We start from the raw sequence: 26,850 nt of genomic DNA on the forward strand, positions 1-26,850 counted from the left end.
CCTTGGGAAGAGGGCAAGGTTGGGCGAAGGGGCGGGTCTCCAGGGGCGTGGCTTAGGGAGAACTTTGGGCGGAGTAATAAGAAGTGGGGGCATTAGAGAGGATGGATGGTTGAGCCCTGTAAGTTGCAACCATAGAAAGTTCTAGTATGAATGATTTACAGTATGAGTCAGGCTTATCTCAGACCTTCAACCTCCCCTCCTCCTCACTGTCTGGTGGAGGTGGGAGGTTGGCACAGTTTTGAATGTTGGAAGGGAGAAAACTGGCAGTTTTGAAAGTGTCATCGTATATAATGAAAGGCTAATATGCAAATCCACCGAACTGCAGAAAGACTGGTTGCTATGATGTGCCCTGACCACCAGGGGGCAGACGCTGAACGCAGGAGCTGCCCCCTGGTGGTCAGTGTGCTCCCACAAGGGAAGTGCTGCTCAGCCAGAAGCCAGGCACATGGCTGGCGAATGCAGCAGCAGCAGCGCTAAGGACCCCTCAAGGGATGTCCACCTGCCAGCTTAGGCTGCGGGGAGCGGGCATCCCCCCAGGGGTCCCAGATTGTGAGAAGGCGCAGGCCAGGCTGAGAGGACTCCCCCCCCACACCCCACCCCCGCCCAGTGTACTAATGTTGTGCACCAGGCCGCTAGTATACTAATAAAATGGGACGATCCAAGTCAAACATTGAGAGAGGTCACCTGGGCTCTTATTTGTTAAACGCATACTGGCGGAAGGCATCCTGTGTGCCAAGCACTGACCGAGGGGCTCCAGCTCTCACAGAGTGCCAGGCCTGTTGAAACGTGCCTAACAAGAAGCATTTATCAGCCCTGTTTATAAAGCCCAGCTTCCATCTTGGCACTTGCTAGCACCTGACTGAGTTGATCATCCCCACTTTACAGATGAGGAAAACCAAGGCACAGAGTGATTGAGAAACCTGCCTGATGTCACAAAGTCAGTGGGTGTTGGAACTGAGGTCACTTTGTTTGAACTTGGCCACCCAAGTTACCTTCCATCTAAATTAAACCATCCAAGAGAGACTTCCTTTTATTTTGTTATCTCTCTAAGACACTTGCCCCAGGATTCTTGTTAACATGCAGATTTTGATTCCTTTTCTTTGGGGAAGAGACTTGAGGGTCTGCATTTTGAACAAGTGCTGCTGGTTTTGCTGGTAGAGTATGTAACAATCTGGATTGTGGGGATCGAGGGGAAAGTGCGAAGAAATGGGAAAAGTGTTAGGTGGCATGGTAAGGCCCTCGCAGGTCTCTGCCCTCTTGTGCTTGTCGGTTCACCTCTCGGGGCCTCAGGTTCCTCACTGGTAACGTGGGAGGTTGAATGACTTCTCCGAAGCCTCTCTTCTCTTCTGACAGCCTGCACCGTCTATGGAAAGGTCATTGTCTTTTATGAATCCTCGTTGAGGCAGAGCCTTTAAATTAGTTTGGACTTGAAAAGATAACAAAAGAATACACTTTTTAAGAGCGAGATTAAAAAAAAAAATCCCGTTATAGAACATTTGGAAAATATAGAAAAGTAAAAGGAAGAAAAAACAATCATCCAACTCTCACCCCAAAGACAACCTATGTTTGAACATTTTGGCCTATTTTCTTCCATTGTTTTCTATGGAAACAGTGGTTTACTTTCTTGTCTGCGTAATTTTGATCACATAGTAGATATATTCTCTGTCTGGCTATTTTTTAATTTAACATTACAAAGCAACTTTTACACATTTTTATAAATTTGTATTTAATGGTTGCATAATATTCCATTCTGTGATAGTTTGTTAAGCTTACCTTTATTGTTGGCTATTTAAGTTGTTTCTAATATTTTGCTATTATATATAACTCCTCTGTTTAGGGTTTTTCTTTTAGAGTCTCACATTTTGCTAAAGGATATGAAAAGTTTAAAGCTTATGGAAAAGTTTTTAACAGTAATAGTTTCTCTTTGCCAAGAGAAAATCAGGGAAATTTATGTGTATAAGGATAGATTAATAATATTACTGCATCTGGGGAAAACACTCTTATTCCACAAAGTATTACTATTATTAAAGGCAATAGTAATAATAATTCTTATTATAGCCATGCAGATCCTAGGCACTGTGCATAGTTTATCATCCTCATTTTACAGATGAAGGAGACTTGCATGATGTCACACAATCAGGAGTCATCTGAGTTGGGACTTTGAACCCAGTCAGTGAGATGCCAAAACCTGTGATGCTCATAACCCAGGTAGGTATCTGAAGGTGGTCTTCGATCACATGCATCAGCATCATCTAACCAGGTCTTGACCAGGTCTCCCAAATTAGAATTGTGATTGAGCCAGGAATCTATTTGCCTTCTTAACAGTTTCCCCAGGTAATTCTCTTATGTATTTATTAAAACTTCTTTTTTTGGTTTACATTGTGAACTGTACAACAGATTTTATAAAACATATGCACAGTTAAAAATAATAAAATAAACACCTGTGGACCCATCATGAAGGTTAACCTATTGGACATTGGGAGAGGAGGAAGAGGAGGGGACAGGAAGGGGGGCGGCCTGGGGAGAAGTGGGCCTGGAGTGGGGGGATGGGAGTCGGGTGTGAGGTGTGTGAGGTGTGTAGTGTGTGTGTGTGTGTGTGTGTGTGCGCGCGCACGCACGTGCGTGCCCTGGGTGCTGCCTGCTGCAGGGTGTGCTGAGGAGCCCTGGCTCTGGGAAGAGAGGGCACACAGCATGAAGGGGCCTCCAGAACTGGGTGTGACAGCCAGGCACACCAGCGAGGAGGGGCCATTCACGCAGCTGCTGTCACTCCGTCTGTGAAGACACTGCCTCCAATTCAAAGGGAAACTTGCTCAGAAAAACACAACAGACACTCACACACCCTGGCCCCACGGAGTCCTGACTGTCAACATGCTCAAAGCCCTTCTTGCACTTGCCCGAGGGGTGATGTCATGGGGTCTGTCCCCGGCTCCCTCAATGGCCCAGCCTTATTTCTGCTTGGCAAGGCCCCTGGGACCGAAAGAGGAGCAATCTGCTTCACTGAAGACAGGAGACGACCAAGATACCTGACTTTTCCTGGCAGCCTCAGCCCCCTGGGGATTTCCCTGGGAACATCCTGAAGCTTATTCGTGAGCCATCAAGGCACCATCAAGTTACCTGAACTTTTCAGTTACTTGGAGAGTAGTGTCCCCATTTTAAAGGTGCAATTCGATAAGTTTTGGCAAAAATGTACACCTGTCTGATCAGACAGACTTAAAGTCTCCCAAATACATAATTTCTGTGGGTTTTGATCCTGGGAGTTGAAAACGTAACATTGCAGTGCTTTCCAACCAGGGAGGGAGATGACAGACAGCCACCAAGGAGATGGCCAGGCTGTCACGGAAACCTGTGCACAGCTGGACGGAGCTGGAAAGGGAGCCCGTGATTCAGTGAGGCCCGTTCTCCATTTGGATCCACATACCTTTCCCAAGTGCCTTTTTAGTGATCAAAACCGTGCAACCAAGTATTAAGAGAAAACTCAGAACCGGGCTTCTGAGTGGCTGCATCACAAGGTGTTAATCGAGGTTTTCAGAAAGAATGAACATGTTTAATCGCATTGCCACTCGCTAAGAATATCATACTTACTATGTGGGTAACCGCAAAATGATTGTTGCTGTGAATAAATAAGTTGTGATTATTATTATTTTTAAAAAAGAACATTGGGAGCCTGTCCCGTGCCCACCTGATGGCTACCCCTCCTCCCCCGGCAGGACACTGCTATCCAAATTTGTGTGTTCTTCATTCCCTCGCTTTTCTTAATAGTTTTCCCGCCCCTGAAAGTATCCCTAAACAATATGGTTTTGTTTAGAAAGATAAGCTCAAACCCGCCCCAGCAGGAAGTAGCCGTGAAGCCTTGACTATAGGAAGGCTCCTGGAGGAGGTAAGCTGAGTGGGGTCTGGGTCAGAGTCTGAATCCCGCTTCCCTGACAAGATCCCACCTGGGGAAAAAAAATCAGTGGGCGGGTCCTGGGAAGATTGCTAATGACCTGGGACACGTGGGCAGGTCTGTAGTTGGAACGCCATGCCAGGCAAAAACATGGCTAGAAGAGAGCTTGCTTTCTCTTTTGCCTTCTTAGCTCACTAGGACCTCCCTCAAATTCTTACAAAAAGGTTAACATGGCATGCTCCTTGGGGAGAAATGAGGATCTGCCGCTGACCCAGGGGTTAGGGAAGTGGAACCTCACCAGCTCATGGTTGTCAAGATAAACAAAATATGTACAATCTGTCCCAGGCTCACCCAGGCAGTCTGTGCTCGGCATGTCTGCACCTCGTGGTGCCCCCACCCATGGCACCTTGTGCCTGTCTGGACCACCTGCCCTTTATGTCGGAGCACAGTGGTCATCCTGGGTTTCCCTTCACCTCTCCTGTTTGCATCTTCTGTTTTCCCGGGACTCGTGGCTTCCCCTTTCCTGGTGAATTCTCTCGTTTTTGTGGAGCACATCTGTCAGTAACTTTTAGAGTGAGGGCACGTGGGAGGCATCATTTTGAGGCCCTGCCTGTCTACACATTTCTTTATTCCGCCCTCCACACCTGATTGTTGATCTGATCTAGAATTCTGGGTTGGGAACGGTTATACTTCACGACATGGAACACATTGTTCCATTTCTGCTGCTCTTACTGTCGCTGAAGAGAGGTCTGAGGTTATTCTTACCCCTGGTCCCTTGAGTGGGACTGGGTTTTGCTTTCTGGAAGCTGGTAGAATCTTCTCTCTTTCTCTAGTGCTCTGACAGTCCACAAAGGTGTGCCTGCCTTCCTCTGAGCTGCCAGGTTTGCTGGGTCCTTCCCGTCCAGCAGATCGCGTCCTTCAGTTCTACAATGACTTTGTTGACTTCCTCCTCTCTGTTGTCTGTGTTCCTCTTTTTTGATACTTCTGTTGTTTGAACATTAAACCTAGACAGTCCTCTCTACTCCCTTTTTAAAAATACAAACTTTATTTGTAGAGCAGTTTTAGGTTCACAGTAAAATGGAGTAGAAAGTACAGAGTTCCCATAGGTCCCTGTCCCCCACATGCTCAGCCTCTCCACTGTCATCTGGGGGCACCAGAGGCACATTTGTCACCACTGCCGAACCTTCCTTGACCCACCATCATCACCCACAGCCCATCGTTTCCACGAGGGCCCACGCTTGGCGTTGTGCATTCTATGGATTTGGACAAATGTACCCACCATTCCAGTGTCACACAGAAGAGTTTCACTGCCCTAAACGTCCTCTGTGCTCCAGCTCTTCATCCCCACCTCCCTTCTAACCCCTGGCAACCACTGATCTTTTTATTATCTCAATAGTTTTGTCTTTTTCCAGAATGTCGTATAGTTGAAATCATACAGGATGTAGCCTTCTCAGATTGGCTTCTTTCACTGAGCGATATGTATGTAAGGTTCCGCCATGTCTTTTCAGGGTTTGAGAGCTCATTTCTTTTTAAATGCTGAATAATATTCCATTGTCTGGATTTGCCTGTTTATTCACCCACGGAGGGACATCTTGGTTGCTTCTGGGTTTTGGCAATTATGAATAAACTACTGTAGACATCTGTGTGCAGATTTTTTGTGTGGACATAAGTTTTCAACTCCTTTGGATAAAGGTCCTCTTTAAAAAAATTTTTTTTCTTTCTTGCTTCTTTTTTTTTTTTTAAACAACGCTCTCTTGCTCTCCTTTTTGCTCTATTTTTCTAAAAAATTTCCATAGCTCTAACCATGAATCTTTTAATTTAGTTTTTAATTTATATTATGGTTTCTAATTTTGAAAAACTTCTTTGTTGATTTATTTTCTGAATATTCCTTTTTACAGCATCCTGTTTACATTTCGTGGGAGCAAAAAAAAAAAAGATCTCTCAGAGGATATTGTCGGTGGTGGTTGTTTGCCATGTCAGCCTGCCTCATCTCTGCCCCAATTTGCTTTTTCTTTGGTCCCTTTTGTCTTCGTTTTCCACGTCCAAGGCTTTCTCGGATGTCTCGTGAGCCTCCAGGTGCCTCTGATGCGCCCGAAGGTTTGAGAGCCTTTGCTAGACTTCCTCTTATCTCACCGAAGCTTATCGCAACTGAGCTCCCACAGAGAAAAACAACACACATTTCAGTACTTTTCCCCTGAAGAACCAGAGCGGTTCTCTCCCCCTTAAAGGCCCAGCACTTCTCCTGGATGAAATGTAACATGACAGTAGCCTTGGAGGTGGTTTCACCAACGATTCCGCCCGTGCCCCACTCCCCTCGTGTGTTTATTTGTACCACCTGGCATTCCTGCCCTTTGCCAGTGCTCCTGTCATTCCTGTTTAGGTTGGAGAGACGCCTGGCACCGGCTGTCAGGACCCTGCCGCTGACCTTGGCTGTCCTTACCTGCTGGGCAGACTTAAGTTGAGGCCAATGTCCTGGCCCGGAGCAGAAATGATAGCCCCCTTGGGGAAGCGCGCCGCAGGCCGGAAAGGCCCCTGTGCAAGGCCAAACCATCTTGCCATTGTGTCGTTGCTCCCAACAGGAAAGTACGTGTTTGTGTAGAACGCTGAGGGCATGAAAAGGGAAAGAGAACTGAAGGGCTTGGGGTGTGGACACCAAGGGGGGAAATCCACTCATTTTCAGAAGGGGCCCCATTTTCTTTGCAAATACAGATGCATTTTTATTTCCGTAACATGTAAAATTATATATCTTAATATGTACGTGAGTAATCTATCATTTGGTTATTTCAAAGATACTTACAGACTTTCTATCACGTATCTGAGAGTGGGGTGGGTATGCACGTATAAGGGTGATTTCACAAAGAGAAGAAGGAATGATAATCATAGCGACAACAACAGTGGTTTCCAATAGGATGAGGATTACTATTCTTTTCTTTATAGATGAGAAAACAGTGATTTGGACAGTTTGCCCAATGTCACGGCTTCAGTGTAACACAGGTAATAAATTTCAGAGCTGGGATGCAAGCAAGCCCAGGTCTATTGGTGACTCTGGAGCCCCTAACCTTGACCATTATACCACATGACCTCCAGGGTGGATGTGTATTCACTTTTGAAGGAAGCGTCCATCAGGATCCTATGATTAACTTAGATCCCATAGCTCCAGATTTGGACACACTAACCATCCCAGCAGAATCCCCTGTGTCAGTTAGCTGTTGTCAGAGTGTTGCTGTGTAACAAACGACTCCCAGACCCAGTGGCTTAGAATAACAGTAGTTTAATCTCAGGGATCTGCAGGTTGGTGGTAGCTCTGCTTCAGGCTGTGATAGCTGGGGGTCCACTGAGCTAGGCTGGGCTGGCTTGAAAGGGTCTCCTGTAAGCTGCACCATGTGTAGACTTGGTTCCTTGCTCAGGTACTTTCCATGTGAGTTAATTCTGAGGCTCAGCTCCAAGGGGCAGTAGCTACCTGGGGGAGCTCTTTGGGTAGCTAGCAATGGCAGCGATATAGGAGGGCAAATACACTTCATACCTCTGTCTGTGTCAGTCTGCTACCATCCCATTGTCCAAAGCAAGTCACTTGGTTGAGCCCAAGGTCAAGGGGCAGGACTGCAAAGTCATGTGGCAAACAGCATAGGTATGTAGTGGTGGTGGTGATGAAGAATGGATGCTAATAATTCAATCTACCACAGCTGCCCGCACAGTATGCTTGTAAATTAATGGGTGTATGCGTGCACATGCAATTTATGGAGTTACTATTATTAAAAACTATAAAAGAATTATATGTACCTTGTAAAAATATAGAGTTGATATGCTGGTGGGAGAGTCAGACAATAAAAAAAAGAAATAAAAACAACTATGTAAAGGGATGTTCCAATTTATTTGATTGACTCTGGACACATTGTAAGTCTCTTGGGACAGATTCAACATCTTTCTATAGTTAAAAAAAGGTGTTCCCTTGTCCTTGAAGTTTCTTTAGCTCACAGAATTTGAAATCACGTCTTATTCTTCTAAAGCAGTATTCCGTGCAACGTCGGGAGCTTGATGTCAGCTTTCTCACTGTTTAGGATAGTTAAAAAAGATGGGAAACCCACGCAGGTGGAGATGTTAGTTATGTTGGGGTGCTGTGAATATGGATGGTAGCGTTCTGCCTTTATATTTTCTCAATGCAGCTCTCCTAGGCCTGAGCATCTGATGAAGAACTTCAAGTGAATTAAAATCATAGCAAAATAGTCTTAGGCACTGTAGCACTCTCTCTTTCCACATCCAGTAGATTCTCTGGGATTGCTGGCAACTTCTAGAATAGTTAACCTTAGTGGCTTTGTTTCCTGATCTTGGTTGTCCCTGGTTCTGCTCTTTTACTCTGCCACCTTGTGGATTTTTGGGAAATTGCATCTTCTGCTGTGAGCCCTACTGACTCACTTAATTGATCTGGCCGATGTCTTTCCTGGGGATGGGAGGGTAGAAGAGAATTCTCCCCACCAGAGCCTTTCCTGGGAAGGTGGGGGATGGGAGGGTAGAAGAGAATTCTCCCCACCAGAGGGACATCACAACAAGGTGACTTTTTGAGTTTTTCCATAGTACTCCCCTCCCGCTTTGGAGCAATGTCCTCAGGGGCCCGGCTGATGGGCATTTGAATGGCCCTGCCAGTATCACACCTGAAGGGCCCTCTCCACTGGAGACCTGGAGCCAGCGTCCCAGGGAGGGATGCAGGCCCCTGACTTCCTCCAGTACTGCCTCTCCAGTTCACGAGAGGCCCCTCCTTTTTTCAAATTAGGAAAGTAATTGAATCTTACTTAGAGCTTACCAGTCCAGTCAAGGAGGCAGATTAAACAATATATACAAATAAAGACAATATTTACACATTGTGGTGAGTGCAATGAGATAGTAATGGTGGTGGGGGTAGGGAACTTGCATTAAGTAGGCTGGTAAAGGCAGGCTTGCCTGAGCAAGAGACATTTCAAATTGAAACCTGAAGGATGGGAAGGATCCAGTCATTAAAAGAGGGAGGAAGAGAATGTGCAAAGGTCCTGAGGTGGAAAAGAACTCATTAGGTTGAAAGTAACTAAGTATGACTAGATTGGCGTGAGCTGGAGGGGAGTGATCCGAGTGGGGTTGGGAAAGGCAGCAAGCACGGGTAATACAGGTTCTTTTTTTTAAAAAAAAAATTTAATTTATTGGGGTGACATTGGTTTGGAAACCATACAGGTTTCAGGTGCACAACTCAACAAAACATCATCTGCACACAGCATCTTGTGCCCATCGCCCAAAGCAAGGTCTCTTTCAATCCAGGGTCTTGTGGGGCACAGTGAGGATTCTGATTTTGTGAGAAAATAAAGAAGGATTCTTTTCTATCTCTTCAAAATAGTCTTTATTCAACAACTGTAAGTAAATGTAATATACAAAGGAGATTGACTAGTAAACCTCATGCTGATAAATAAGGCATTTCAAACTTTAGCAAAAAACAAACATCTTTTGTACATTTGACTACCCTTGGTTATCGTTGCCTTCATTAGGTTTACTCACAAAATCAGTACAATACTGCCTCCTTATTGGCAGTTTTGCTTTCTGAAGTTAGTTACCTATGGCCAATAGCGGTCCAAATATATTAACTGGAAAATTCCAAAATGAACCAATTCATAACTTTTATTTTCTTATTTTTTAAACATGTAAGATTTATTTTTCTCATAAAAGTTTTTATTTTATTTTTCAATTATAGTTTGCTTTTAAAAATTTTTTGTGTTAGTTTCAGGAGTACAGCACAGCAGATAGACATTCATATAGGTTACAAAGTGAAGAATTCTTAAGCAGAGAAGTGATGAGGTCCAATTTATATTTTATATTTCTATTTTAAGAAGATCCTCATTGCTGTTGCACGGAGAATGGACTAAAGTGAACAGGAAGGGAAGCTGGGAGAGCATTTGGGAGCTTGGTGCAGGAAGCTGGGTGAGAGGTAACAGTAGCCTAAACGTGGGTGTTGGCAATAGGGATGGAAGGATCTAGCCCAGCCGGTGTGGCTCAGTGGTTGAGTGTCCACCTATGAAACAGGAGATCAAGGTTTGATTCCTGGTCAGGGTGTGCTTGATCCCCAGTAGGGGGTGCGCAGGAGGCAGCCGACCAATGATTTTCTCTCATCATTGATGTTTCTATATCTCTCTCCCTCTCCCTTCCTCTCTGAAATCAATAAAAATATTTTTTAAAAAAAGATGGAAGGGTCTAAACCAGCGGTTCTCAACCTGTGGGTCACGACCCCTTTGGGGGTCGAACAACCCTTTCACAGGGATCGCCTAAGACCATCGGAAAACACATATATAATTACATATTGTTTTTGTGATTAATCACTATGCTTTAATTATATTCAGTTTGTAACAATGAAATTGGGGGTCACCACAAGATGAGGAACTGTATTAAAGGGTCGCGGCATTAGGAAGGTGGAGAACCACTAGTCTAGACCCACGCTGGTCAGTGTGGTAGCAATGAGCCACATGTGGCGACTGAGCATGTGAAATATGTAAGTGTAGAATACATACCAGATTATGAAGACGTGGTACAAAAAAAAGTAAAATATCTCATTAATAATTTGTTGATCTTAATTACATGTTGAAATAAGAATATTTTGGATATTTCATGTGAAATAAAATATAATAGAAAAAGTTTCATGTGTTATTTTACTTAAAAAAAATGTGGCTACTAGAAAAATGTGAACTACACATGTGGCTTACATCTGTGGATCACATTATGTTTTTATTGGACAGCATTGATATAAACAAAAGTTACTGAATGAAAAAAAACACTTTATAGTAAAATTACATTGGACACTAGAAATTTCTAGTTAGGTCTAAGTTGTTTTTTCTGGTTCACAAAAGATGATGTTTATTTGATAAGACAATACAGTTAGTGTTTGATCTAATCACAAGGAGCAAAAGAAATAAACAAGTTGACAATGTACATTAAAAAACCAAGATGTTTAATGTGACAAATATGTTTCTAAAATAAATCCCCTAAAATTCCTCAGTTATTGAAAACTGTATAAACACAGAAAAATGTTAATAGCGACAGAATACATAAAACCAAACATCTAATTTTGGGCAAATTAACATACGAGGCAACTTTGCTACCAATGTATGATTTTTTTTTTTCTTGCTTACAAGCTCTTCAGACTATCTTTATACCAACAGAGACGGCAGAACATTTAGGTTTCATATCAGTTACACAGCATTAGCATAAACTCAGACAATACTGAGAGTTGTTTTCTTTTGAGCTGGCAAAGTAACCACTAAAACATCAGATCATTGCTGTGAATTGAGAATTTTATCCCAAATAAATGTCACATACTGTCCAGACATAGTTTTGTAATACATTTAATAACTCTTTTATGTGATATTGGTAGGCAATTTATTTTTTAAAAAATGTTTTATTGATTTTTAGAGAGAGAGAGGAAGGGAGAGGGATAGAGAGATAGAAACATCGATGAAAGAGAAACATCATCGATTGGCTGCCTTCTGCAACCCCCCGAGGATTGAGCCCATAACCCTGGCATGTGCCCTAACCAGGAATCAAACCAGTGACCTCTTGGTTCATGGATTGATGCTCAACCACTGAGCCACACCAGCTGGGCAGTAGGCAATTTAAATTTAAAAGGACTTTAGCTAATTGAGATTTTATTGTCTTTGAAAAAATAAATGGCATGGAATATGGCTACTTACAGTCTTATGGCAGAATATTGCACGAGGCTTTAAAGACAGAGAACTTGCCTCTATTTCAGCATCCATAATGTGCGCACTTGGATATGATTTCACCCGTCTGAACCTCACTTCCTTATTTGTGAAAGGGAGATGCAGAATGGCGAGTAGTACTAGTTGCCATGCGGTTCATCTCCCTTCCTCCTTCTAATCGCACCCCACAAGATAGGTACTGTTACTCCTTTTTACTGGCGGGGAAACTGAAGTTCAGGAATGGTGACTTACCGAAGGTTTTTTTTTGCGAGAAAGAGGTGAGGCCAAGACATGATCTTGGTCTTTCTGGCTCCAAAGTCAGCAAAAAAAATTTTTTTTCATCCTCATGGTGCCCCTTGCTAATTTCCCTGCTTGCCTCTGAAATGACTGGTAAAGTCAAATTAGATTGGCGAACGGGCTTTGGAAAAAAATGCCATAAGATATGCAAATGTCAGAGATGATTCATTCTCAGTGAAACGGGCGCATACCTTGAAGCTGCAGATGAAAACTCAAAACTCCTGGATGACGAACATAGATCTGTGTAAGTGACACGGATGTTGCATGTGGCTTTCTCGAATTCAAGCTCTGCAAGTCATATTACGGAGGGATAACTTCCTGCCTCAGGATGAGCATTTAGAGGAACTCAGAGGGAGGTATTTTCGTGGTCGTATTAAAAACTCAGGGTCAGATGCACTTAGCATCACACGGTCCGCGCTGCTAGTCACAGCGTAAACAAGCCTGAGGCCGGACACGGCTCCCTTCAAATAGGCTGGCTCCCGGGGTTGAGGCTCATTCTGCAGCAGGCGGAGCGAGGGACAGGCAGGATGAAGAAATTATTTGTGTTTGCGCTCCTTCTCACCTTCCTGACCTTCTCAGGTGAGCATTCACTGCAAAAACGCAGCCTATTTCTAGGCGGACGTGATCAACTGAAATAAGTCTAGTTTATGTTTTTAAGGTGTTTTTTTTTTCATTTCAAATAAGATGTGTATTGTTTGTATAAGTACATATTAATGTATAATAATTCAATGACTTGTTTTTCTAAGAGCAGGCTCCCAGCATTGGTATCCTTAGGGATACATTTTGTTTTAAATATTTAGATGTGTTTGAATACTAATTCTCAAAAACGCTGATAAATCTTGGAGTATGCCTTCTTTTTTTTTTTTTTTAAATATATTTTATTGATTTTTTACAGAGAGGAAGGGAGAGAGATAGAGAGTTAGAAACATCGATGAGAGAGAAACATCGACCAGCTGCCTCCTGCACATCTCCCACTGGGGATATGCCCGCAACCAAGGTACATGCCCTTGACCAGAATCGAACCCGGGACCTTTCAGTCCGCAGGCCGACGCTCTATCCACCGAGCCAAACCGGTTTCGGCAGAGTATGCCTTCTTTTAGCGTTCATACGAGATCACAAAATTCGGTAGACTTTTATTTGATGATGCCTTTTAGAGTTTGTGTGTGTTTATGAAAACATAATATAATTTTATTATCAAATATCTTCTTTGAGGGACCATGCGTGATGACCAAGTTGAACATAATCTTGTTGTCACGGGGTATATTCCAATAACAGCTTTAACTTGGTTTAGTGTATTGAGGATTTAAAAAAAAAAAATCCCACAAGGCAAACCTACAGGACGAGAAACACATGGACTGGAGAACTGGAGAAAATATGTCTTAAAAAACATGTAATTAACACCCACTTATGAAGGAACGGGCCATTGCAATCGGTAAAGATGTCTAAGCTTGCAGGGCTGGCTCTGAGGCAACCGTATTAGAAACCATTCAGAATTCCTCTCTGAGCCGCCTGGAATGCCACGTCCCCTGGGACAGGCCCCTGTGAAAGGACTTTTGTGTTTTGACTGAAATTGAACTTGCTAATCATTGGCCTTGACTGTGAACTCGTGTGCCCCGAGAGTCCCTAAGGCCCTGTCCTGACTTTTCCAGGGGCCTCCCCGATTCTGACGGAAAAGGAGGCCAAACAGCTCCTGAGATCCAGGCGCCAGGACAGGCCGAGCAAACCCGGGTTCCCCGACGAGCCCATGCGGGTGAGTGCTGGGCTCAGAAATGAAAATGGGTGCTGGTCCCAGCCCAGCGGGGTCTGCAGGATGGAGGTTCTGTTAGTGGTTCTCAAACTTCCTAATGCCGCGACCCTTTAATACAGTTCCTCATGTTGTGGTGACCCCCAACCATAAAATTATTTTCGTTGCTACTTCATAACTGTAATCTTGCTACTGTTACGAATCATAATGTAAATATCTGATATGCTATATGTGTTTTCCGATGGTCGCGATCCACAGGTTGAGAACCGCTGTGACCCAGAGTCAGGTGTCAGGTGACCTCACCTTTCACTCTGGCCTCTCCTCCTCCGGGGGGGCCAGCTTCCTTGCCTGCTGCTCACACCGTATTTAAAATGCCAACAGTGGGCCCATGGCGGAGTCCCCTGCTGAGTAGCCTGCTGGGTATCACCTCTGAACCGGGTGCTAAAGAGCTGTGCCCCCTAGCAGGTGCCAACCCCATCTTCTCCCTCTTCCCTTGGGGTCTGGGTGGGCTGGACCACGGCGCTCTTGGCCAACGACAGCCTCTCTGGGCAGGCAGAAGCTCTGCTCCAGCCGCCTGAGGGGCTCTGCCTTTACCTTGTGCCTCGGATTTTGGTCTTTGGCCTCAGCTCTGCCCTGTGGGTTTGTGGTGTCCGCCTGCCTGGTCTTTTGAAACAAGCCCCCCCGGCCCCTCACTACCTCCATCTCATGATGGTGATCGTGGTCAAACTTCCTAATGCCGCGACCCTTTAATACAGTTCCTCATGTTGTGGTGACCCCCAACCATAAAATTATTTTCGTTGCTACTTCATAACTGTAATTTTGCTACTGTTATGAATGGTCGCGACCCACAGGTTGAGAACCGCTGTGACCCAGAGTCAGGTTTCAGGTGACCTCACCTTTCACTCTGGCCGCTCCTCCTCCGGAGGGGCCAGCTTCCTTGCCTGCTGCTCACACAGTATTTAAAAAGCTAACAGTGAGCCCATGGCGGAGTCCCAGGATTCTGAGTAGCCTGCTGGGTGTCAGCTCTGAATCGGGTGCTAAAGAGCTGTGCCCCCTAGCAGGTGCCAACCCCATCTTCTCCCTTTTCCCTTGGGGTCTGGGTGGGCTGGACCACGGCGCCCTTGGCCAACGACAGCCTCTCTGGGCAGGCAGAAGCTCTGCTCCAGCCACCTGAGGGGCTCTGCCTTTACCTTGTGCCTCGGATTTTGGTCTTTGGCCTCAGCTCTGCCCTGTGGGTTTGTGGTGTCCGCCTGCCTGGTCTTTTGAAACAAGCCCCCCCCCTGCCCCCCGCTACCTCCATCTCGTGATGGTGATCGTGGTGGATGTTTCTAGAACCTGCCACACTGGCCACAGGCCACTTCAGGCCTGGCTGGTCCTCCCTTCTGGTGGTGGAAATAATGATATTCCTGTTATTTGTGTCCCACCCAGGGGAGGGTAGAAGTCGCAGTGACAAAGTTAGCATGCCTGGGAAGCCGTGTCTGTGCCCAGGCTGGTCTCTTACCCGGTGCTTACTTCAGCTGGGCACTGGGCTCCGGGCTCACCCTCTTTTCATGGGTCTCCATGTGGAGGTCTAGAAGGATCTATAGCAGTGTTAACCTTCCCTGGCTGCAGAATCATGTGGATAATAATCCTGTTAGTTCATATAAGAGGCTCTTATTGAGATGCTGTGTCACAGTGATGAGGAATGCTGACGCTCTGGGTTCAAATCTCCCTTCTGTAACTGTGTGACCTTGGGGATGTTTCCTCACATTTCTGCACCTCAGGACCCTCATCTACAAAATACTAATAATAAATATTATCACTTACATTATTACAATGATAACTAACAATGTAAAACAATTACTTTAGCCCCAGTGGGTTTGGCTTAGTGGATAGAACGTTGGCCTGCGGACTGAAGGGTCCTGGGTTCAATTTCGGTCAAGGGCACATGCCCGGGGTTGAGGGTTTGATTCTCAGTAGGGGGCATGAAGGAGGCAGCCCATCAATAATTCTCTCTCATCATTGGTGTTTCTATCTCTTTCTCCCTCTCCCTTCCTCTCTGAAATCAATACAAATATATTAAAAAAAATAAAACACTATTTTATGAGCTTAGTATAAAGTAATTCATACTAAGGCACTTAAAACAGTATTCAGCAAACAGTAATGACTCCGTGAGCATTAAGCAGCAGGGCCCGGGGGGTGCAGAGGCTGCAGACAGTGGCCTGGGCTTCAGCTCAGAGTTGGTGGCAGACACAGGACTCAGCAAGTGGCTATTGTACGAAGTGGTTTCGAAACAAAGCAAGGACTCTGTGCTGTTAGGGGTGGACATGGCTATTTCCTTTGGTTGAAGAAATCTGAGTTGTCTCGGAATATCCAGGCGTAGGGAGGAAGGGCACTGGGAGGGGGGCAGGAGGGGAAATTAGAATTGCAAGGCCAAGCAGGATCCCAGTGAGTTGGACTTTGTCTTGTGTGCAGTGGAGGATGTTGGAGGATTTTTCAGTTGGGGGAGTGCAGATTGGGGCTTTAGACACAGTTTGGGAAGCAATTAGAAGAGTAGAGGCCCCGGATTGAAGTCTGAGAACACAATGCTCAGAGGTGGGGTGGGGAAGAGGAACCTCAAGGGGCTGCGAAGGAATTTGGGGAGCTTTAGGAGGAACCAAGAAAGGGTGGGGTCAAGCATGGGAAGAGGGCTCGGAAGGGGGCAGGCATGGGCGTGGGCAGGATGCCTGGCTTGAGGCTCCCTGGGGCTCCAACTGGCAAAGGCAGGAAGGTGTGGTTCTTCGTGAATCAAGAGGCCTTAGGCTCCTAACTCCTTGGTCCCTGTGGCGTAGGACACGAGCCCTCATGGCAGTTCTATCTGCCAGCCCCCACCTCCCGTCTTCCACTTTTAACCTTGACTCTGGTATCTGGGCTCCATGGAAGGACGGTGGTGGCCACAGAGGTCCTCTGAGAGCCAGGTTGGAAGGCCTGGCTGGCACAGCGGAGCTGACCTTCCTTCTGTGCTCGGGGACCTGTCAAAGGACTCTGAGCAGAGAATGATGTGATTGGAGCTGGTTTTCAGGAGCCTTTTGGAGTCTCAGGACACAGCCTCTGAAACACCGCCTTCGCATTTCCATTCAGGGAAATGGGACATGACACTTTTGGACGAGCTGTTGCACCTCCTTGCCATGGTACCCAGGAGACAGACAGGTGGGCTGGGACAAGTAACGCAGAGGAGTGATCTCTGGGGACGGCGTGTGCCCTTGGGAGCTGAGCCCGGAGACTCGTGTGCTCACCACTAACTTGAAATTACCAAGAGATGACTAGTTGGGTTATTTTATTTTGCTTCTTCCCTCTGAGGGACTGTGCAAAACAAAACCCTTTTTGAGAGGAAGAGGCCGCTGATGAGGGTGAACGAACCGTGCTTTGGGGAGGTACCAGGAATTAATTCAAAAGGAAGACGAGTGTGAAGATTCGCCGTAGTCTCTCCCCAAGAGTAGCTGCTAAGCCGTGTTTATCATGTTGACACTTGGCGTAAATGTTGGCAGATGTTGGTTCTGAGGGATGGTAGGGTTTCCGGAAGCAGGTTCAGGGCTAGGACTGGTTGGACCAGATGTATTTCATTGATTCACTGCAGCAGGCGCTCTTTTCTGACCGTGTGGTGGGAAGGACAGAATGCTATGGGACAGATCATGGGGTGCCCTGCATTTGGGACGGGCTGGCTTGCACCCAGAGGAGTATGAGCATCAGGTTGGCACCCTTGATGGAGGAAGGGAAGGCTGCAGTGGGGATGGGGAGAGAAACCAATGGGGAGACATGATCAGGGGAAGAAAGCAGGAGAGGTTTTGAATGTATGAAAGCAGCTGGGAGGAAGAGCCTGGGAGGTCCAGTGGTGGGGGATGAGAGGAGGGGTCAGAGAGAGAAAGAGGCAGGTGGGAGGATAGGCGCTCAGAGGCACACCGCTGAGAAATTCCTGGTGGTAGGAAGCAGCTGATCCATTGATTTTATGGCAACGCCTGACATTGAGTTTGAGGTTGTTTTCTGCTTTGTGCCATTATTATCCCATGCAACCCCCAAATCTTAGGAAAAGTCTGCTAGATGCAGCAACCTGTGTTAGTGGTTCTTTGGAGGAATGAGAGGTGGTCGGTGTGTGTGGGTGAAGGTGGCTGACGAAAGACAAAGGAAATCACTCGAGTCTGGAAGCTATGGTGGTGGAGAAACAGGCTATGAGAAGAATTCAGGAGAAACATGGCCCCCAAATCTTCAGAGATTTTGGGGACTAGGGGTCTAGACATCACAGGAATGGGATGGGCCCTTCTGGAAGACTGGGATATTCCATGGGGACATCCCATCTGGGGACATGTAGGGTTCAGCTCAGTTGACTTCAGGTTCTGATTTAGGACTTACTACATTGGTTTCATGAAGACATTGTGTATAATGAAGCCTCAAGATTCTAACAGAGGGAAAAACATTGCCTGGGGAAAAATTGATGAAGACAGAGCTGCGTGGAAAGAAGGGCTGGGTGTGTGTTTAGAGGGAGGAAGGTGGAAAAATATTCTGAGCGTTCCCTGAGCATTTTCTCAGTCATGACTGCGCTTATGTTTAATTTTCAGAATTTTAGTCTAAACTCTTGCTATTTCAAATGTGGTCCCAGCCCAGAACTCTGGGCAATGTATGCTCCAGTCATCCAGAACTTCTCACGGGTTTTCAACTAGGCCCTCCTCTCTCTGCTCAGCATCTTCTGTCTCTGATCTCAGCATCTTTTCACAAATGATTCCCTTTTGTAAAAAAATATTTTTTGATTGATTTCAGAGAGAAAGGGAGGAGAGAGAGATAGAAACATCAATGATGAGAGAGTATCATTGATTGGCTGCCTCTTGCACACCCCACACTGGGGATCGAGCCTGAAACCCAGGCATGTGCCCTGACTGGGGATCGAACTGTGACCTCCTGGTTCATAAGTTGATGCTCAACTACTGAGCCATGCTAGCCGGCCGGGCCACAAATGATTCCCTTTGCTTGCAACACATTTTCCCATTAGTTCTTCCTCTTCATTCTCAATGTCACCTTCTCTCTCTCCCTGGCCTCCTAATACTCACACACAAAACAATACTATATATTTTATAGGTACATCTGTATAGTTGTACATGTCTAGAAAAAGGTCTAGAAATATGATTAGTTGAATGTTAAGTGTATCATCACATTGAGGAGACAAGGATCACTGGTGGCGATCTAGGGAACTATATTTGATGTTTGAATTCTAAGCAACAATAATATGTTCATGTACTAGTTGTACAATTACAAATAATAAAAATTCAATCCATTTGTATTTATTATAGAAAAATTGTGAATGAAGAAGGAGTCAAAAGAAGAAAAGAAAGTCAGATGTAATCTTGTTCCCTCTCCTTAAAGACAGCCTCACCATTTTTGATGTATTTCTGTTTAGGTTTTTGGCATATATTTTTAAAAAGTGTGACCATACTCTACCATTTTGTATCTTGGTTTTTCTCTATAAGATACACACTTTCTCATATTATTATAAGCTCTTTATACCATAATGATACTGAATTACCCTCTTTTGTTAGGTAGTTGGATCATTTCTACTACTTTTCTGTTATAAACAACATTAGAAGCCTGGTGCACGAATTCGTGCACGGGTGGGGTCCAGCTGGTCTGCCCTGATGGGGGCCCATCGGGCCAGGCCTGCAGCGGGGAGGGGCTGTGGGCGGTTGGCTGGCCAGCCCCGCCCTCAATTGGGGCCTGGATCAGGCTGGTTGGCTGCCGCAGTGCATGTCATAGCCACTGGTTGTTCTGGTCGTTCCACTGTTCCGGTCACTAGGCTTTTATATATAGAGATTCTGAACACTTTTTTCTAAAGTGCTTTTGATATTTTTAATTATTTGCTAAGGATATAGTCTTGGAAAACAAATTATTGGATCCAAGGATATGAATAGTTTAAAAGCTTTTAGTATACATCATCCAATTACTTCCCAAAAGGTTAGAGAACACATACACACATGATTTATTCTCTTGTCCTCCAAGAGAGTGTTCCAGTAGAGGTATTAAGGTAAAACCTTACGATGGGGGCATGATTATGGTGCCTTGAATTAGAGACCAGTTGGCCATTTCTGGGGTGGGATGAGCGGGCTCAATGAGGGATGAATAGGGATCAAGAATGGACTTGTAGTTGTCTATGTGGATACCTTGGGGCTATTCATTGGCATTAGAAGCCTATAGAAGAAGCAGGTTGTCTGGAACGATGGTGTGTTTGGAGTGCTTCGCTTGTAAACCTGCCTTTGTGCCTGTTTCTTCCGCTCTTGTTTACCTGGTTCACTCTTATTCATTTGTAGAGATTCACCTTCAATAATGCCTTTTTCGAGAGGCCTTCCTGATGCCCCCGCCCTCCTACCATGAATCAGAGCATCCCCATGGCATCGACTCACAGCACAAGATTGCTGTTTTTGACTTTAAAAAAATCTGTCTCTCCTCATAGTCTGCTCTAAACTACTTGAGCAGATGGACTGTTTCTTCCACTTCTGGGTCCCCAGCACCAAGCACAATATTTGACATTTACTAAATACTCATTATACTTATTTCCATTCCTTCCCTTGCTTCTCTCCTGGGGAGACATTTGACAGGACATAACTCTACTGCAGAACCTGGAGACTGTTTCCTAGAAATCTTTTCTATCGCCTCCCTCAAATTCATTAAATTTCTCATAATCATCTCAAATTTTTAGGGAAGAAATTATTTGCCAACTGCTGGGGTGAAGCATGGAAATTCTTCAAAAGGATGACATCTCAGCTAAAATTATGTCTTTCGTAAGCACTTGTGTGTCCTGGGAATATGCTTTCCATTTTGGCCTGTCTTCCTTTAAGGAATGTTCTTGTTGGGCAAGTATAAATCATATGAGCTTTATTGTACATAGTCTTTGTGAAATACACTTTCATGTTTAGCCTCTTGACACATGTATGCAGTCACTCCATTACCCTTTTGTTCCCCATGATCTCAAAGACCAGTTCGGAGTGACTGAGATCAGTAAGTTGTGCGCTTCACTGATCTGCCTCCTTGCAGGGCTCAGCAGGCCTTCAAGTGTCGCAGTGCAGTTAACTTCAGAGCCAGCCTTCTGCCCCGGTGATCGCCTGCTTTCACTAATGAGCAGAATAATTCATCCACATGCTGCCGGGCCTTCAATTCCATGCAAATGCCCGAGGAAGGATTTTGTCTTCTTGGGAACAGTTTGCTCTTTAATAGATTAACTGTCCAATTTATGATTCTCAGCTTAGATCAGGTTCTGGTGGGTATTTTATTTTATTTTAAAATATGTTTTTATTGATTTCAGACAGGAATGGAGAGGGAGAGAGAGATAGAAACATCAATGATGAGAGAGAATCTTTGATTGGCTGTCTCCTGCACGCCCCCCCCACTGGGAATTGAGCCCACAACCCGGGCATGTGCCCTGACCGGGAATCGAACCGTGACCTCTTGGTTCATAGCTTGATGCTCAACCACTGAGCAACACTAACCGGGCAAGTATATAATTTCATTATCACACCACTTCAGTGCCATAAGAAGGGACCACTTTCAATCTCTGCTTTAATTACGGCTAAATTATTTACTTCCATTATTACCCTTGGCATCGAACATGAAACACAGATATTGGTTTTTGCTTTATTTTCAAAAATTTTTTTCCCTTGAAGAAAGGAATCTAAAAAAATTAAAATTTATTTTCCATCTAGCTCTTCTTTCTTGATCCAGGAACATTTGAGATGATCATTAATGTCGGGTCATTTCTAACTCAGCCAACACAATTGTTGAATTTGTGGTTTTCAGCAGATTTGCAGTTGGGCTTTTCATCTTTGACTAATGATTGCTTGTAGGCCTTTGTGGCATATTTATTTTCCTAACATTTTAAATAAATAGTGAACTGTCATGGAAACCAGTGCTCGTTTCGCTCTCTCTTTCTCTCTCTCTGTGTGTGTTTTGGTTGTTTTTCTGCAACTATGATTTCAGCTGCTACTCAGGAGTGTGAAATACCTAAGTACATTTGGACTGGGCTATTGTAATGAGCAGATTGACACAGATGTTGGGGGGATCTTCCAAGGGGGATTTGCTAAGATTATGGAGAAAGAACAGTCAATTAATTAATTCACTCACTCACTTGTATATTTCTCCAGTGAGTTTTATTGAGGTCCTTCTATGTGTCAAGTTCTAGGTACTTTGGTCATTGCTATAAAAAAGGCAGGTGGATGTTGGCCGAGTGGGACCAGGTTTAAAGAATAAGAAGGCAAACAAGCATATACTTAAAAAAGGTGTATAGCCCGACTGGCGTGGCTCAGTGGTTGAGCGTTGACCTATGAACCAGGAGGTCACGGTTCGATTCCTGGTCAGGGCACATGCCCAGCTTGTGGCTCAATCCCTAATAGGGAGTGTACAGGAGGCAGCCGACTGATGATTCTCTCTCATCATTGATGTTTCTTTCTCCCTCTCCCTCTCCCTTCCTCTCTGAAATCAATAAAAGTATATTAAAAAAATAAAATAAAAGGTGTATCAATGCTGTATATTTGTTAGTATCACCACCAACCTTATCAGAAAAGTCCTGAAGTATTGGAAAGCTGCCAGGCTCATGGGAGTAAATACAACTTTTCTAAAATTCTAATTTCCCCTCAGAAGCTTGAACTTTAGCATTTTGTGACAAGTCCTGTCTGTAGTTTTCCTTGGAAGGACAAACTCACTTTCTTCATTTTCGAGAAGATGTCTGCCAAACAAGCACATAAAACACTGCTAGTTCAGTCCTTGACACCAACCATCATCCAGGTGCTTTTCCCATGAAGACCATTGTACTTGGCCATGCAGCCTGCATGCTTCCTGCTGTGTCATGACTTGGTTCAGTGAAACTGACATTTGAAGAACATTTTACATTTACTTATCTACTAGAGGCCCGGTGCACGAATTTGTGCACGGGTGGGGTCCCTCAGCCTGTCCGATGATCGAGGGGTATCGAGGGGCTGGCTGGCTAGGGGGAGGGACCACAGGAGGTTGGCTGGCCGGCCCCCCAATTGGGGTCGATGGGGGGACTGGCCACGGGAGGGAGGGACGGTGGGAGGTTGGCCAGCCAGACCCCCAATCGGGGCAGGGAGGTTGGCTGTGGGAGCGCACTGACTACCAGGGGGCAGCTCCTGTGTTGCGTGTTTGTCCCCTGGTGGTCAGTGCGCATCATAGCAACTGGTCGACCAATCGTTCCAGTTGTTCAGTAGTAATGGTTGCTTAGGCTTTTATATATATATAGATTTTAAACTGTGAGTGTGTGATGGTGAAGGATACAACTTTATTTTAATTTATTTTTTGATTTTTTTTAAGAGAGAGAGACACACATTGATTTGTTGTTCCACTTATTTATGCATTCATTGGTTGATTCTTGTATGTGCCCTGATGGGGGATTGAACACATAACCTTGGCCTATCGGGATGTTGCTCTAACCAACTGAGCTACCCAGACAGGGCACAGTAACTTCTAGGATAGTCGGAGCTACTGCCTTGACTTCTGCTAGGACACCAGTTTTATCCATTGATACACACGATCAGAAGGCAACTAAGTCATGTCTTAGTATTGTTCTAAAAATAGTTTTGACCTCACAGACCACATGTTGAGGCCCTCTGCTTCAGTCTTGCATTCAGCAGGCATTTATTGCAAGTTTCCTGTGGACCAGTTCATGGTAGAGATGCTCAGTGCACAACCTCAAGATATGTTCGGGCCCTAACCGGTTTGGCTCAGCGGATGGAGCGTCAGCCTGCGGACTCAAGGGTCCCAGGTTCGATTCCGGTCAAGGGCATGTACCTTGGTTGCGGGCACATCCCCAGGAGGGGGTGTGCAGGAGGCAGCTGATCGATGTCTCTCTCTCATCGATGTTTCTAACTCTCTATCCCTTTCCCCTCCTCTCTGTAAAAAATCAATAAAATATATTAAAAAAAAAAAAGATATGTTTGGGTGTTTCTCATCTAGTAGTAACCAGAATCAATCGAGAGCGTAACAAAGAGACTTGTTGCAAAGCTGTTCCAGGATTAAGGTAAACCAACAAGAGATGATCAAGGATCCAGGACTAATAGCCCCTAGTCTTGGAGGGGGAGGGGCAAGTTATGTTCCCAGACTCGGAGAGTGCAGCCTTCGAGGAGATCTGGTCTTCAGGAGAGGGAGGCAGGCAGCCTGCCGTGACTCCTCAGGGCGGGACCAGGAGCAAACACCCCAGCCTTTCTCCTCTTACCCCTACGTCATACCCAACTGGAAGCCCCTGGACAAGGGAGTCTGCGCTTGCAGTTCATCCAGGTCAGCCACTCCCTGCACGGGGCCATGTGAAGGAGGGGTGAGAACCGGTTTAGAGGGGCACATGGGGACTACGTATTTGGCACAGAACTTTATAATTTCATTGAATCCTGGCAACTCAATGAAATAAGTGTTAGTGTCTCCCCCATTTTGCAGATGGACGAAATGAGTCTGGAGTAAAGCAACATTGGCAGAGTCTGGCTTTGAACCAGATTCTGACTCAGACCTCTTAGCCTCTCCACCACATTGCCCAGCAGCCAGGTAACATGGGCTCCTTCAGCCCACTGCTTACAAGGAAGAGTTGAGTAAGTAAAGCTACGTGCTGGGAAGTTTTTGTTCCTTAGTTACAAGACTCCACATTGCCTTCCTGTTCCTCCCACTTACTATTCTTCTGGCCAAACACTCCCCAGAGAGGGCAGGACAGGGCAGAATTCAGTCCAAAACTCACAACCTCGTCCAGCAAGCTCCCGGGGTATCATTGCTGGGTCCCATGAGGAGCCTTCTCACCATCCACTCCCACCTTGGCTGCCCTAGGGATGCCCTGCCCAGGACACGGGGTGCATTTCAATGAGTTAAATAAAAACAACCATGATAACCAAAACAAATTCAAACTGCATGGGTCCTGGGGGAAAGAAAAAAATTCGGGAAAATTGGACACCTCATCATTCATTTATTTGCACAGTCATTAAACATTTCTTATTTATTTTTCTTTTCTAAAAATATTTTTAAAAATATCTTTTAAATGGTTTTTAGAAAGAGGAAGAGAGAGGGAGAGAGAGAGAAACATCCATGTGCAGAGCGAAACATTAATCAGCTGCCTCCTGCATGCCCTCTACAGGGGATTGAACCTGAAACCCAGGCAAGTGTCCTGACTGGGAATTGAACCGACAACCTTTCGGTGCACAGGACGACACCCAATCAACTAAGCCACACCAATGAGGGCAAAGTCTATTTTATTTGATAATAGTATAGCAAATTCAGCTTCCTTATAGTTATCCCTTGCCTTTTAAAAAAAGATGATTTTATCACAAATGCATGCAGCCATACTAATATATTATTAGTTGTGTATGTCTTGAGTTTTATAAAAATGGTGCCACATTATAAATGTCTTACTGGATTTGCTTTGTTTTACGTGCTATTTTGAAGACTCATCTATGCTGTTGTATGTAGCTAAATTAATTTATAGGTATATACAACACTGCTGTACAATATTCCATGGCGAGACCCTACTTTAATTTATCCATTCTCCTGTCACTGTATTTGGCAGGTTTCCAGTGGTTTGCTACTACGGACTTATTGCTGCTGTGTACAACCTTCTACACAGCTCTTGATTTAGGAGTTTCTCTGTCCTCGCAGTGATCTGCGGCATCAGCAAAGGCTTGGAATTTGTTAGAAATGCAAATTCTGGCGCCCCACCCTAGACCCGCTGAAATAGAAACTGTGGGGGCGGAGCCAGCAATCTGTTTTCACAAGCCCTCCAGGTGATTCTGATGACAGATAACGTTTGAGGAGCAGGGCTAGGGTGTAAACGGGAAGTGAGATTTCTGGAACTCAGGCAACCGTTTGTTTTCCACAGTGGCTGGTCCATGTTAAGTCCCATCAATGTATACGAGTTCCCATGGGCACACACCCTCTCAGCACTTAGGGTTGTCAGATTTCCTTCTTTTGCCCCCTGAGTGGGTCTGTGGTCTCCACAGAGGCCTGGGCGTGGCGGTTTCTCCTCCCTCGGTCTGGAGGCGTCCTGTCTCAGAACCACGGCCACTCTGCGCATCAGCAGCTCGCTGTCCCCATGGATAAAGGCCTCTCTTCCCCGTGGGTTTGTTTTGACAGGAGTACATGCACCACCTGCTCCGCCTGGAGCACCGCGCGGAGGAGCAGTTCCTGGAGCACTGGCTGAACCCTCACTGCAAGCCCCACTGCGACAGGAACCTGGTCCATCCCGTGTAAGGGGCTCGGGATCCGCTCGGGTATGTGCATTCTCTCAGGCCTTCTGTTTCAGGGAGACTGCAGTGCATGGGCTCAGAGGCCTCCCAGAACATGGCACCAGAGAAACAGCTGTTAGCTGCTTATGCTGAAGGAGCGAGGCAGGGGAGATAGGTGGCAGCCAGGTTTCAAGCGGCCCTGGGGGACACCCAAGGGACCCTGATCCCTATCAACTCACCAAGAGATCCCAAATAGGGGAGGTCATTCTGGAATACAAATCGGACAAGTGTGCTTGTTGAGGCTTGGGTCTGTCCAGGTGGGGGCAGCACCCATGGGCTCAGCCAGTGACCCCCCCCCCCCCCCCCCCCCCCCCCCCCCCCCCAGCAACTCCTCTCCTGTTTCCTGCCTTCCCTCCAGGCTGGGAATGTGCCTGGCCTATCTTCCCTCTTCCTCTGGGTTTAGTCTTTGGTCCCCCTGAGCCGGCTGCTTGGCCCTCCCAGCACCCCTGCTTACCCTGCTCCCACCCCCCACCCCCATCCTGCTCCGTGTTCTTACATGAGCCTGTTGTTTCTTCCCTCACTGTCTACATCCATCTCCTTCCCCCTTTCCAAATCCTCTTAGATAAAGTAGCAAATCCCTTGCGAGGTTAAGCCTAGTGAATGTCACTCCTCCTCTGTAACTTTGCGGATGAAGCAGGGCAGGGTGCAGTTGGGCAGACTGCCATCTCTGGTTAAGAGAGATCTTATGTCTTTGTGGTAATTTTGTGCTACTGTGAATGGGCTCGGAACACGCCCTTCTGAGCATCGCTCTTCGCAATTGTCAGGATGCTCTCACCCAAGTTCTCTCATTTGATCCTCTTAAGACCCCTGTGTCATTTCAGGGTGTGCATTTTAATCCAGTTTTATAGAGGGGCTCACTGAGCCTGATGAAGCTACTGCCTGGTGCTGGGCAGTGGTTGGTATGTCAGCCTCTGACCACTCCAGTTCTGTACACTTTATGTGGACGGTGGTGAGGGGTCC

At 45.7% G+C, this 26,850-nt stretch overlaps 1 protein-coding gene and 1 long non-coding RNA gene across 2 annotated transcripts in view; both read left to right on the forward strand.

The window, feature by feature from the left end:
- Nucleotides 1-6,837: 6,837 nt before the first annotated feature.
- LOC102252329 (chromosome unknown open reading frame, human C17orf67) overlaps nt 6,838-26,850 on the forward strand; it is a 21,372-nt gene continuing 1,359 nt past the window's right edge. Inside the window, exons 1-4 of the mRNA XM_005872563.2 lie at nt 6,838-6,877; nt 12,358-12,465; nt 13,536-13,636; nt 25,739-25,875. Coding sequence (XP_005872625.2) covers nt 6,853-6,877; nt 12,358-12,465; nt 13,536-13,636; nt 25,739-25,855 — 351 coding nt within the window. The 5' untranslated portion in view covers nt 6,838-6,852 and the 3' untranslated portion in view covers nt 25,856-25,875. The remainder of the gene's footprint in view (nt 6,878-12,357; nt 12,466-13,535; nt 13,637-25,738; nt 25,876-26,850) is intronic.
- LOC106727178 lies at nt 16,645-19,074 on the forward strand. Its single transcript, XR_001363344.1, has 2 exons — nt 16,645-16,798; nt 18,928-19,074. It is a non-coding gene; the product is annotated as an uncharacterized LOC106727178 (long non-coding RNA).

Source organism: Myotis brandtii, unplaced genomic scaffold, assembly GCF_000412655.1.
Source record: "Myotis brandtii unplaced genomic scaffold, ASM41265v1 scaffold383, whole genome shotgun sequence".
NCBI lineage: Eukaryota > Metazoa > Chordata > Mammalia > Chiroptera > Vespertilionidae > Myotis > Myotis brandtii.